Genomic DNA, 13,450 nt, shown 5'->3' on the forward strand with positions numbered 1-13,450 from the left:
CACGCGCGCGCGCGCGCCTTTCCCTGCAATTTATGCTTCCGCCCAGCTACCTGGGCCAGAACGACAGGGTGATCTTTCCTACCTTCCCTCCTCCCACTTTCCCCTCTCCGACAGTCCCTCCACAGGGCCTGGCCCCCACTCGCTCCCGCTGTATCTGGGGCTGAGAGGATGACTGTGTCAGCAAGGGCCTGGGCCCCTTGTTTAGAAGAAAGGAGAGCCCTGGCACTGGGGTTCAACGGAGTAATGAAACTACAGTCCCACCCGTGCTGTGTCTGAGGTCATCCACCAGGGAGCATCTCTGGGAGACGGTCATCGCCATCCACCAAAAGTTGACACTGGACATGTTTGGCCCTGGCTCGTCCTTCCCTTTCTTTGACCTCTGTCATTTCCCCAGGGAAGGCATGGGCCCTGTTAGCTGGCCTTTCGCTCATCTCCTCTCCCTGCCCACCTCCACCATCCCTAGGGGAAGGACCTCTGCCACGCTGGGATGCAGTCCCAGAGCTCGTGTGACCTGGACCTCTGGGCCAGCATACGGCCCCACCCCTTCCACGGAATAAGGATGCCGGGGCAGAGTAGTAAGCATCGACGGGAATCCCATGAGCTCAGGCTCCCCACCTGCCCCTTTCCATGAAGACGACCGTGTGTGAGCGTACACACAGTAACACACATAAACACGGTTGACGTCGTTTTTCCACATTTCAGTATTTTTACAGGGGGCCTCAATCGGCCCTGTGTTTCTCCCAGGCACCAGACTGGAGGTGTTCCCTGTGGGAGGGACCAGGCTGATCATCCGGCTCCATCTGAAGGTCCTGGACTCTTTCCGGGTCAAGGGCAAGGCTTCTGCGTATTCACCTCAACATGCTCAAGTTCCCTGGGAGAGACGGAGACACAGACACAGACACACGGGCACACAGTCACCCGGGCACACATGAGGCGGCCGGTGAGTATCCTCTACGGGCCACACGCAGGTTTGCTTGAGGGTTTCAAGGCCCTTTCGGGGAACGGAGGCCATTCTCCCCTGCCCCTCTCCCCGGCCCTTGATGGCGATCCCCCTACATTTCCTCCACCCACATAGCAACGGTATCTGTGCACGCTCTCCAGTGTTCTCTGGCTGATTGCGGTGGGCACAGGAGATTGCCCAGGGAGATGACTGGGAGGACTCTACCGATGAACACACAAAAGTGACGGGGTGACGCATGAGCCTTTACGCCAGGGAACGCAGACATCTGCGCCAAGGCTGGCAAGAGGTGCTTAGGTGGGCTCAAAGCTGAGGCGGTGGCGAGGAGACCTGAGGGCAGGAGTTCACGGCCAGGGAGTGGCACTTCCCGCAAGGCAGCTGCTGAGCCGACTGCTTCTCCGGCTCTGCTCACTGGTGTTGCCGGACCCGCCTGCCTCAAGCTTCCCAGGCAGAACCAGTTTGACACCGCCCTCCCCGACTCACGGTGATGCCCTTTGGACACGGGGTCACCGCCTCTTGAGTGTTCCTCTAAGCCTCCGTTTCTGCATTTGCGGAGCCCAGCTCCCACGGAGCCGCACGGAGCATTTTCAGCACCCACGCCCTGGGCGTCTCACCTGCCCTCCTCTCAGTTCCCTCTGCTGGGGCCTTCTTCCTCACGTAGTACTGCAGGGGATCGGGCCACAGGTCGTCCATGATGATCTGGCAGGGGAAACGGGGCAGGGCTCAGATGCACATCCCAGTCCGCTGGGGAGCACAGGCAGGTTCACGTGCGCGGTTTGTCACAGGGACCCACCTCAGCTATCCTGCTAGGCCCGGCAAAGCTGTGGTCAGAGAACCAGCTGAAGAAGTTAAGGCTGCTCTTGTGGCGTCTGCGGCTACAGGCCTCCTGTTCGTAACAGTGGTGCCACTGGATGGGAGTGGAATGAGACGGCTCGTACCCTGCAGGAAGAAGGGTCCGTGCGAAGGCGCTGGATGATGCATCAGGTTCAACCCTGCCGCCTCCACCTGCTGCCGCCCATGCACGCAGAGGCCCCTTACCAGCAGCCCTGAGGACATACTCCTTCTCAACGACGTCGTTGCGGAAGTAGGAGTTCTCGCGAAAGAAGAGCAGGATCTTGCGGCCATCACGGGGAGACTCGAGTTCCTCCACCTGCCGGGCGGCAAAGTGGGGGAGAGGGTTGAGATCTCTGTCCAGCAGACCCTTCCCCTCCTGGCCTTGGGGAGGAATCGCTTCTGTTACCCCCTCTTCTCCCATCCCCCAGGCCGGGCCTCCATCTCCCGGGCCAGACCTTCAAATCCGTCATGGAGCCAAGTATGCCTTCATCTTGCTCACTGAGCATGGCTGACATCTGCGGGTGGTTCACAAACTGCTTCGGGTCAAGGACTCTCCGAGGGCTGGAGAAGAAAGAGCTACAACAACAGAGCAGGTCTGCACAGCAAGTGCGCCCTGCATCTCCCCTCCTACCACCGGGACCCACTCCACCTCACAGATTGTGTCAAGGGCCCCTGCGCCCCCGCACGGCCTGCTGCATTAGCTAGTTAGGTAATTCCCTGCTGGGCACTAACACAGAAAGCTGGAAATCCTCGGTGACCTCCCTGCCCACCCACGGCCCCCTCCCCGGCACATCGAGGGCAACCTGCGGCCCCACCAGGGACCCCCACCCGGAAGCAGGGATTCGAAACTGTCGTGATCACCGAGGCATGAGCCAGGCCACCACAACGCAGGCCCCCTGCCACAGGAGTCTCCTGCGCTAGCCCGGCCACATCGGGGTCCCTCCGTGAAGGTATCAAGGATACAGCCTTGGCCCAGAAGCCAGGGATGCCCCGGATGAGGGCGCTTCGGTGGTCCAGGTGACGCCGTCGCCTCTGCCAGAACCTGAGCTTGAGCCCAGAGTAGGCCCTGCTGGCGTCTTTGTTCATGGGCTCCAGCTCTGACTGCAGGGCCTCGAGGGCCTGGAGCGGGGACGGGGGCGGACCTGGCCGTGCCTCTGGCCGTTCTTCCCCTTCCTGCTTCTCCTGCAGCTCCTGCGCTTCTCGCTCCTTCTGGCTCTCCTCCCAGGCCTCTTCCCTCCTGTCTTCCTCCTCCTCATCCTCCTCCTCCTGCACCTCTGGTACCTCTGCAACCTCATCCTCAACAGCCTCATCCTCCTCCTCCCTCTGCTCCTCCTCCTCCTCCTCTTCCTCCTCCTCCTCCTCTTCCTCCTCCTCCTCTTCCTCCTCCTCCTCTTCCTCCTCCTCCTCCTCAGTCTCCTCGCCCTCCTCAGCCTCCCCCTCTTCTTCAGCCTCACTGCCAACCTCCCTAGCCTCGTCGTCCTCGTCCTCGTCCTCCTCCTCAGTCTCCCCGGGGTCCTCCGCCACCTGGACCACCGCAAGCTGCCACACCAACATTACGTCATCCCCCACTAGCACAAGCTCCACCACCAGGATGGCGCCCTCTCTCTCCCAACGGCCCTCCTCGTCCTGCGCTGGCTCTGCCGCCATCCCCACGCCTAGGCCCAGCAGCACCTTCACCTCTCTTCTGGGGGTGGGGCTATATGTCCGCGGACAGCCGCGTCCCGATGGACCCCTCCCTCGACGGAGTCGGTCAGGATTGGGGGGCAGTCCCGCGTCCCATGTGGCCCCCAGCTGGGGCAGCTGCGGAGGAACGGAGCAGGAGGGGTGAGCACGCGGCTCCCGCAGGCGGCCCGGCAGTGGAGCTCCGCGGCCCAGCGAAGGGGGGACGTCAGCCGTCTCCTCGCAGAAGCCACCGGAGTCTGGGACGCATGCGCACAAGGGCTTCCGGCCAGGAGGCCACGGGGCCGAGGTGGAGGTGGCACGCGTGGGGCCTCGGCGCGAAGGAGGCCTGATCCACGCCCAGGACAATGGCCGGACCCCAGGTGCTGCCAGCGGCAAGGCCGTGGGCGTGGCCGCCACAGGCCCCGCCCCTCACCCCCTGCGGGAGCCGGCCAGGGAGGCAGCCAGTGCGCCTCCTCCAGGGTGGCCTCGGGCTCTACCTAAGGCGCCCCAGGCCCCAGGGCCCACAACCCCCTCCCCTCCATCCCGTGGCCTCCTCCAGCCCGCTCTCCACCCGGTGTTTGTAGCCTGTCAATGCGAAACCGTCCCTTGCCCTTCCCCAACACGATCGTCCAAGACTGAGGACAGCGTATGCACCACCGGGAACCCTGGCCTAGCGTGCGTGGAAACGTCAGCCCAGGCATTGCGGAATAGGGCCATTCCAGGAGACAGAGGTCGGAAGCGGTCTGCCTGTTCGGGGCACGGGGCTAGGGGGCGGGGGTTCGGCCACAGTTTGCCCCCAGGCCACGTCCTTGGCTGCTCAGGAGAAGAGGGACCGAGAGTGCTCAATCCGTCTCTCCGCCTGTCCTTTCCCCATGCTCTGCTCTCCCTCTTCCCCCGACTCGGTGTTTGTCTTCAGGGCGCTGTTTCTCTGCCCACTCTCTGGCCACAGGGTCTCTGGAAGATGAAGGCTTCAGGAAGCAAGATGCAGAAGCCTGTCCGAGCACCTCCTTTCCCATGAAATAAGAGCCCTCTTCTCCTCTGTGACTAGCCACTGGTCACGTGACCAGGGAAAGGGTCCCAAGCTGGGTGCCCCCGACACAAACACACACAGACACACACACACACACACACACACTTACCCACAGACACTCAGTGTGTTTGGCATGGAGCACAGAGGGAGGCGTGCCTTTCGTGCAGCCAAGGGCATCCGGCAACGTGAATCCGGATGCCCCTCCCCTGAGACAATGTCTGGGTGAACCCTGTGGATGGGCAGTTGGGCATTCTGTCTGGCGGCCAGGTGACTACAGTGTGCACCCTTTGGAGGCCGGAGGCAAGAAGCTGGGGCTGGCTCCCAGGTGACACAGCACGTACGCACGTACCTTCACTTCAAGAGACTGAGTGTCTTCCGTTGCATTCGGGCGAAACCACAAATGCCGTGGGGAAGGCCTGCAGAGGAGAACACATCTTCTCTAGCCTTCCCCTGCGGGCCACCAGGTCAGACCGTGAGCAGAACTTGAGGCTGGGCCGTCACGTCCCCAGGGCTGGCCCGTCACGTCCCCAGGGCTGGCCCCCACACGTGGAGAGAGGATACCCAACGTGTGGCTTTGGGCCAACAAGGTAGGCTTGGGGCAATTTTGGTGTGCAGCCAGTGCAAGCCGGTCTCCCCCAGCATTACAGGAACAGACGGGTTTCTTACACCACACCTCAGTCATCTCAGTCGTCAAAGGGCCACACGTGCCGCGTCCTGTACACGGAGGTGCCTGTCGTGGTTGCTCCGGCGGTTCTTCACCCTCCACGTGTCCCCGGCAGGTCCGTACCGACTCTTGAGGCCACGGCATCTTCTGTGCCCTCGCACAGGTCTTCTTCGGCTCCGTCTCCTGAACCGGCGGTGGATGCGTGGCTCTGCGCCATGGCTCCACTCCATGGGCGGCTGGACTAATGTTATCGCGGGGGTTCGAGCTGCGCAGAGTTCATGCCGGCTGCCTTCTAAGGTGCCAGCGGTGTTCAGTACAGCCGAGTGCTTACACACCCGTGTGTTCAGACCAAGGTTTCTTTGCGTGCCCACAGGTACCCGTGTGGGCAGCTGGCTGTAACACCGAGGGAAAGGGGTACACAGGCGTGGCCTTCCATGTACACACACGTGCATGTGGAAGCGCGTGCACGGACAGACCTATTCCGTTCCCGGCCGGGTCTGCGGTGGGTTTGCAGTGGACCGGATTTCATACGCACCCCCACGGCCTTGGACTGTGGTTTCCACGTGTTCGGCCATCATGTGGATGATCTCCACGTCCACTCGCAATCCAGGGAGACAGACATTCATGCAATGACAGACATCTGGCATTGCCCCTGCTAGGGAAGGAACAGGAGAGGGGCCAAAGGACAAGAGGTAAGCAGCCTGGAACGGAGACCTCACGGGAGGCTGGGTTTCAAGGGCACCTCCCTTGTTTCTTGTCCCCGTCGCCTCGACACACGTACACTGGAAAGCACACACGCATTCTGGGCGCCCCATCCCTTGCCTGCAAGACCACATCCGTGGAAGACCGTTGCCCTGGGTCCTCCAGTCCCGTAGCAAGCGTCCGTCTCCCAGCAGCTCTGGCCATTAAGCCCCTGGAGCGGGCGGTCTTCTTCAGGAGGCGCTCAGCCCTCTTGCGCCACGTACGTGTTTGCCCTGAAGCTGCCCTGAACTCCAGGCAGATGTGCACGAGCCACATCCCCTGGTTTGCACCCTAAGGCCCTGGGAGGAAACCCGATGTCCTTATGATGCGCCCAACAGCTTAAGCCATGCTACCTGCGGCAGGGGTCCAATCCTAAACACCTCTTTCCGGGGCAGGCGGGGCATCCCCCAGTCAAGGAAGCAGAGCGCCTGTGTTTATGGGAGATACCTGGGAGGCGCTTTAGCGGCACCGTCCAGCCTTTCCTCTCCCCTGTAGAGCTCGGCAGGCCCTTCCTAAAAGCCCCGAGGAGCGAGCCGCAGAGGGCTCTAGGGAAAGTGGGTGGGGCGAGCGCAGCACGTTCTGGGGTCCTCCACGTCCGGATCCCCGCGGGCAGCCCCGCTGCAACCGTCAGCATGCCTGGGACTTCCCCTCCATCTTGTCGACACGATGAATCCCACGGACTGGCCTGGGGGAGCTGTGAGGCTACTCTCCAGCTTAGGCGACAAGGAGACCAGAAGACGTGACGATGGCCCCAGCAGTCTTCCTTTGGCCCGTTGCTCTCCACCACCCTAGAATTCTCCCTGAGGGGCTGTATCGGACTTGAGATCCCCAACTTGAGATCTGACCAACCGCGGGCAGACTTGCTGACGTTCAGGCCCGAACCGTGAAGCCGGCAGGGTTCCCGAGCCCGAAGGCCAAACCCTCCTCGACCTACACCTAGCTGCCGGGGCCGCCAGGAGGGAACCCAGTTCCCCAAGGCAATGAGGTCAGGACTCCACAAACAGCATGAGATGTCGGCATAGCACCACAGGGGCCGCTGGGAGGCTCTGCCGGGATCCATTCGTGGGCACACGTTGCCAGATCCCAAGCCCAGCTGAGGTGCAGGCGGTGGGGAACGTCGAAGACGGGGTGAGTGCAGGGCGAGCGGATGGGGAGGGGCGAGCCCCGGACTGGTGAGAAGTGGTGCTGGGAAACCCCTGTTGGCTCAGGGAGCAACAAGCTGGGTGCCCCTCGCTGAGGCAGGGAACACGTGCCTGTGGGTTCAGCTCCTCTCCTTTTCGTCCTCCCCGCCTGGTACACAGGAGGTGGACAAGACCGGCCCAAACAGGAGAAGAACAGAGTCCAGGATGGCCTTTCTACTGGGAGGAGAGCTCCCCGCAGGGCTCTTTCCTCTGGAGGAACGTGCTGCTCACGGATTCTTTCTTATTCTTTGCTGCCTTTGGCTAATCAACACAGAGGCGGGTACAAGGTTTGAGCCCCTCTGTAACACACACTGAGACCCCTAGGGTTTTCCCACACCGGCACCATCCGTGCAAGCTGCCTCGATGGGTGGTGTGCTTGACACGTGCCTGCCTTGCCTTGGCCCGTGTGCGTTTTGCGGCGAGAGGGGACAGAGAACCCTGAGTAACCATGGAATGCACACAAGGTCTGTGTGTCAGGAGGGACGTGGCTGCACTCCGCCACTGGCCCCTTTCTCCATAATCAGCAGAGCGGGAAGTGCCATGGGCCCTCTCCTTTCCCGACCAGGGACTCCCAACACACTCATACACACGTGACCCTGTCCAAAGGCTTGGGCACACATCACAGACACACACACTCACACACACACACAGACTCTCGACACCCAGACGTGCATGAGGCCACACAAAATCACACTCACGTGTTCTTCTAAACACAGAGAAACACGTGATGCGTCTGTGCTCGTCCAAACACACGCACATACCCTGCACACCCACACATGATCCCTGAAACCAAGTCATCGAGATGGCACATGCATACCCCCCACACACACAGACTCACGGCACCCAGGCGTGCATGAGGCCACACGTAACCAGACTCACATTTTCATCTAAACACAGAGTGACATACAAGACACGTGTGTTCGTGCAAACACATGCACATGCTACACGCACCCACACATTATCTCTGATACAAAGGCGTGGAGATGACACATGTGCACAGACACACACACACACACACACACACGAAAATGCAAACACACACCCACAAGCTCCATTCACACACACGCACACACACAAACACACACACGCTCAAGGAAACCTACTGAACACACTAAACTCACACTCATCGGTATTAAATTCAGGCTTGTAACAGCAGCCCTTGCATACAGACACATAGGGGCTTGTAAACACGAACACAGACACACACACACAATGCATACGACTCACAGAAGGTCTCCGGCAAAGGCCTACACATACAGTCCCGGCCCCAAAATACATACACACGTGTGTCGCGGAACCATCATACTCACACACGGAAATGACCACATCAAAAACCCCTGGCACAGAGGCATACACAACTGACGCCAACACATCTGAGCATGCACACTCACACACACACACACAGAACACACGCAACCACACACACACTCCCCTGAGGATAGAGAAGCACGTAAGCAAAACCCATGGTCTACGTCATCCTGGAACACACAAGTAGCCCATCAAGTGTGCACACACACACACACACACACACACACATACTCTCCTCGAACCCACTGTACACACTGTGTACACACTCGCTCATATTGATCTGAAGCATGCACACCATCCCTTGCCTGCAGACACATAGGTGCTTGCAAAAACACCCAGAACAGACCCAATTCACACGAGGTGTCCGGCACAGGCATACGCATGTGGCACCACCATAAAAACCATTACACGGGTGTGCCCAAGAACACTAACACACACACCCCAACACATCCACAAACTCCAGCACGCAGGCATACGCTACTCACGACGTTACATCTGAGCACGACACACTCACACATAGTCCTGAGGGTACAGAAGCATGTAAGTAAAACACATGGTCTGTGTCATACAGGAACACACACGTAGCCACTCAAACAGGCACACAAACACACACACACAGGTTCATGCTTCTGCAATCACACAGAGCACACCACACACAGTACACCAAACACACACACAGAGCACACTCAGGCATGCATCCCTGCCTTCCCAAACACACACGTGCGCTTGCAAGCACACGTACACACAGACAACCCATACAAGGTCTCCGGCACAGGCGTACGCAGTTGACCTGCTCAAAAAGGAAGTATGCCCGTGATCCCCCGCAATCCAGAAACATCCACAGAATCTGACACGCAGGCATTCTCAAGGGTCCAAAACACACACTCATACGCGCACGCCCTGAGGATTCAGACACATGTGAGAAAACCACACGTCCTCCCTGATATAGAAATGCACAGTCAACCGCTACACTCACACGCACGTACGTGCACACGCGCTTAAGCCTGCCTAGGAAGGGTGGGGTTCTCTCCCCAGGCCCAGCCCTGCTGCGCCCGGCCCCCAAGCTCTCCATCACGCCCACCCATGGAATCCAACAGGATGGGGGCTGGAGGATCCCACCAGGCTGATTTCCTCCTTGCCATTTCCCGTGCCCCCGACAGAAGCCGACACATGGACCCAAAGGGCTCTGTAACTTGTTTATGGCCCTTCCCCCTGTCCCTGCAGCATTGGGCAGGATACTCTCTAGCGCCGCCCCTGCTGATCCTTGTCCCTGTTTCTGTCCCGTGCAGGCAGAGCACCACGGAGACGAGCCCATCCATGTCTCTCAACGGTGGAGGCCTCATCAAATTCGTCTCGGTGGTCAAACTCGGGTGCTCTCTGATGTCCACTTCCACACAGCGGCCATGCCCCGACACATACACACACGCATCACACACACACAGAGACAAACAGGAAAACACACACAAAAATCTTAGCTATTTGTGAAAACACATGCTGCCGGGATCGCCAACGTGATGTTGCGAGCCCGCCTCGTCCCCGTGGGATCCCTGTTCCTCCCCAGCGAGGGCGCCACGACCCTCCTGTGGACGGCCTAGGGCCATTTCCCAGGATGTCCGTATGGCTGCGGGAGGCCAGGCGGTGCTCAGGAACGTGGAGGGCAGCCCGGGAGTCGTGGCCCACGACGGGGACGGGACAAGGAGCCCGACTCCCCAAGATAGGCCGGCCATCCCCAACTGAAGGCGTTGGCAGGAGGACCGAGAGAGGGGCCGACAGCCACGGGAGACAGTTCAGGAAAAGGCGGTGGCGAAGCCTTGCTTCGCCCGATTGAGCAGGGATTTGCCGGCACACAGCATGGGGGGCAGGCACCTGCCGGACTAGACACCTCCTCCGCCCTGTGGGTGTGCTCTGAGTGGCCCCAGGCTCACTTCCCACCCTGCCAGCTGCTGCGTGGGCCCAGGCTCCTCTGAGCCTCAGTTTGCGCGCCATGAAACTGACTGTCCCCGGGCACCCTCCCCACACAGTTCAGGACCCAGCCCTCGGGGCTCCTTACCGACAGGTCTTCCTCTCAGCTCACTCCCATGGGCCGCCTTCCGGCCTAGGGTAGTACTGCAAGGGATTGGGCCACAGCTCTTCGATGATGATCTGGGAGGGGAAAAAAGGCCAGGTGAGCGTGGGGCCCCCGGCCCCGGTCCCCAGCAGCCGGGGCCCCAGCATCACCGTTGCGGACGAAGGCCGCAGGGGCCTCACCTCGGCCATCCTGTTGGGCCCCGGGCAGCTGGGGTCACACAACCAGTTGAAGAAGTTCAGGCTGCTGCTGTCTCGCCTGCGGCTGGCACCTCCACGTTCCTCATCCCAGAACCACTGGACTGGGGTGCAACGAGTCGCCCTATATCCTGCAGGACGAGGAAACTTAAGGGAGGCCGTCCATGGCCAGGGCCCCACGCCCGCTCTCGCTCCCAACCTACAACCTCTCCCCCTCCTGTGCCAAATCCCTCCCCCGCCCCCAGGACCCCATACACCTCCCTTCCCGTTCCCGGGGCCCACGTGCCCGGCGGCCCTCCGCCAGCTCCCCTGAAGCTCAGGCCCACTCTTACCGGCGATGCTAAGGTGATACTCCTTAACGATCACGTCGTTCTGGAAGTAGGGGTTGCTCCCAAAGGAAAACATCAGCCTGCAGCGGTACTTGGGATGACCCAGCTCCTCCACCTGGCCCAGCAAAGCGAGAGGAGGGGTAGGGGGAAGGGGACTGAGCGCGGCTCTGAGCAACCCTGCCGCAGCCCCTCCAGCTGCAACCCCACTCCCAAGGCACCACCGCCGGCCTCCGTCTCCAGGGCTAACCTCTAAATTGGTCATGTAGCTGAGCAGGTCTGCGTCCTGGTCACCTGTCACGGCTGATATCTGCGGGTGATTCAGGATCTGCCTTGGGTCAAGGAGCCTCGACGGCAAGTGCTCCGGAAAGAGAACCGGGAACCACCCGGGAACCCCCCGGCCCTTCCCGACCGAGAGCCAGGGACCGAATGGGGCCTGTGCACAAACAGAAGGCACCGCCACACTCCCAGCCTCCTCAGCGCTTGCCCTTTCGTCACCCATGCTCTGCCCTGGGGCGGCAATGGGCTTGGAGGATCAACAGGGTGAGGCCAGGAGCCTGCCTGCTTTGCCTTCCCACGTCCGTCTGGCCTGTGCCCGGGGCCGGCTGGGCCAGGAGGCGGTCAGTCACCACGCTGGATGTCTGGATGGGCTCGGTCCCCCGCTCACGGCCGTGTTTGCTTGTGTGCTCCCCTGAAGCCCTGGGCTCTTGAGGGACCTTCTGTGCCCACAAGGGGGCTGCTCCGCTCACTTGCAGCATGGCTGCACAGCCAGGGTGCCAAGCAAGAGCCTGGCAGGGTCAGCAAGAGAGGGAGGAAAGGGGTAGTGTGGGAGGACGGGGCGCGAAGGAGGAGAGAGAGAGAGACAGAGACACCCAAACCCCGAGGAAGAGACTTGCAGAGGGACGGCAGGCGGGGAGAGAGCGAGCCAGGGTGGGGGACGTGGAGACGGAGAGGCAGGGAGGCAGGAAACGTGTCTGTGAGCACCTGGGCCAGGGGCCTCGGCCCGCCTCAGTAGGACCTGCGGAGACAGAGTTTGTAGCACCCCTGCACCGTGTCCAGGGCCCCGGGGGCCGCTGAAGTCGGCCAGCCCGCTGACTGACCCTCAATGAGTGCAAGCGCACAGAACTCTAGGTCTGCCGTGACCTCGCCAAAAAGACAGGTTGGGAAGGACCGGGAAGGAGGCGCGCAGCCTCTCCATCTGCCCCACGCACCCCCCAAATCCTTTCCTTGCAGCATCTGCTCTGAGCCAAGTGGGACCGGGCTTCACTAGGAGTCCAGAGTGTTGACCCGGGTTCCGCGACCGCAGAGGCCTGTTGGGGTGCTGCAGCCCCAAAGCACTGGCCCGGACCTTCTGCTCAGGCAGCACTGCACAGGTCCCAGCCCCTGCCTTTCCCCCCAACGCCCACTCCCTCCCCGCACCCACCTCCTCCGGGACCACCCTCTGCTGGCCCCTGCCCCTCTGCTGTGCAGGAGAAGGCTGGGGCCACTGCTCCCGCCTTAGGCACACTGCTGCCTGGGCGGCCTACTGCCGCGAGGTGCCCAGCGCTAGAGGCCTGGGGCCCACGGCTGGGGGAGCGAGGCCCATCCCCGCAGCTCTCCTGCCCCTGGCTGAGGCTCTGCACCCTGCTGCCCTGCTCCCACTCTCCTCCACAGGTGCCCAAACCCAGCCAGCAGGCTGAAGGATACGGCGTGTGCCCAGAAGCCAGGGATGCCCTGGATGATGGCCCTTCTTCGAGCCAGGTGACCACTGCGCTTCCGATTCCTCCTGCGCTTCAGCCGCAAGTAGGCCCTGGAGGCTTGGGCATCCACAGAGCGGAGCGCTTCCTGAACCACCTCCAGCGCGGCAAGTGCGGCCCCGGCTGGGTCGGGCCGGGGCACCGGCTCTGCCTGCCACAGCTCCTTCGGCCTCTCGACCTGCTGTGCTTGCGCCGCCTCCTCGTCTTCCGCCGCCAGCACGTCCTCGACTTCCGCCGCCAGCACCTCCTCGACTTCCACCGCCAGCACCTCCTCGTCTTCCGCCGCCAGCACCTCCTCGTCTTCCGCCGCCAGCACCTCCTCGTCTTCCGCCGCCAGCACCTCCTCGACTTCCACCGCCAGCACCTCCTCGACTTCCAGCGCCAGCACCTCCTCGTCTTCCGCCGCCAGCACCTCCTCGACTTCCACCGCCACCACCTCCACCACCAGCACCAACTCCGGCCCCGCGCCGGCCTCCTCTGTGCCCCCCTGGGCCTCAGCTGCCCGCACAGCCTCTGCCACCACCCCCGCAGCCTCGAGGGCCAGAAGCGCCCCCGCGTGCCCGCAGGAGCCGGTCTCCCTGAGGGCCCCCGCCTCCTCACCGCCCCCGTCTGCGACCAAGGTGCTCCAGGATTCTGGGGCAGCCCCGCCTTCCCCGGACCTCGACTCACTCTCCATGTGGCCCTGGCCCTGAGCGCCGGCCGCTGGGGACTGAAGGCGACGGAGGCGGCACCAGCAGCTTCAGCTGCA

The 13,450-nt window shown here is 61.8% G+C and overlaps 1 protein-coding gene across 1 annotated transcript; it reads right to left on the bottom strand.

Moving 5' to 3' along the window:
- Window positions 1-673: 673 nt before the first annotated feature.
- Window positions 674-8,197, bottom strand: LOC308337958 (testis-specific Y-encoded protein 10-like; the record flags this gene model as incomplete). The annotated part of the gene is made up of 7 exons (XM_080831513.1): window positions 674-871; window positions 1,573-1,657; window positions 1,752-1,897; window positions 1,997-2,108; window positions 2,248-2,325; window positions 2,756-3,058; window positions 8,192-8,197. The coding sequence occupies 7 exons, from the start codon at window positions 8,195-8,197 to the stop codon at window positions 849-851; spliced, it is 753 nt and encodes a 250-aa protein (XP_080687639.1). The 3' UTR covers window positions 674-848.
- Window positions 8,198-13,450: the final 5,253 nt, after the last annotated feature.

Source organism: Martes martes (genome assembly GCF_963455335.1).
Source record: "Martes martes genome assembly, contig: scaffold_139, whole genome shotgun sequence".
Lineage (NCBI taxonomy): Eukaryota > Metazoa > Chordata > Mammalia > Carnivora > Mustelidae > Martes > Martes martes.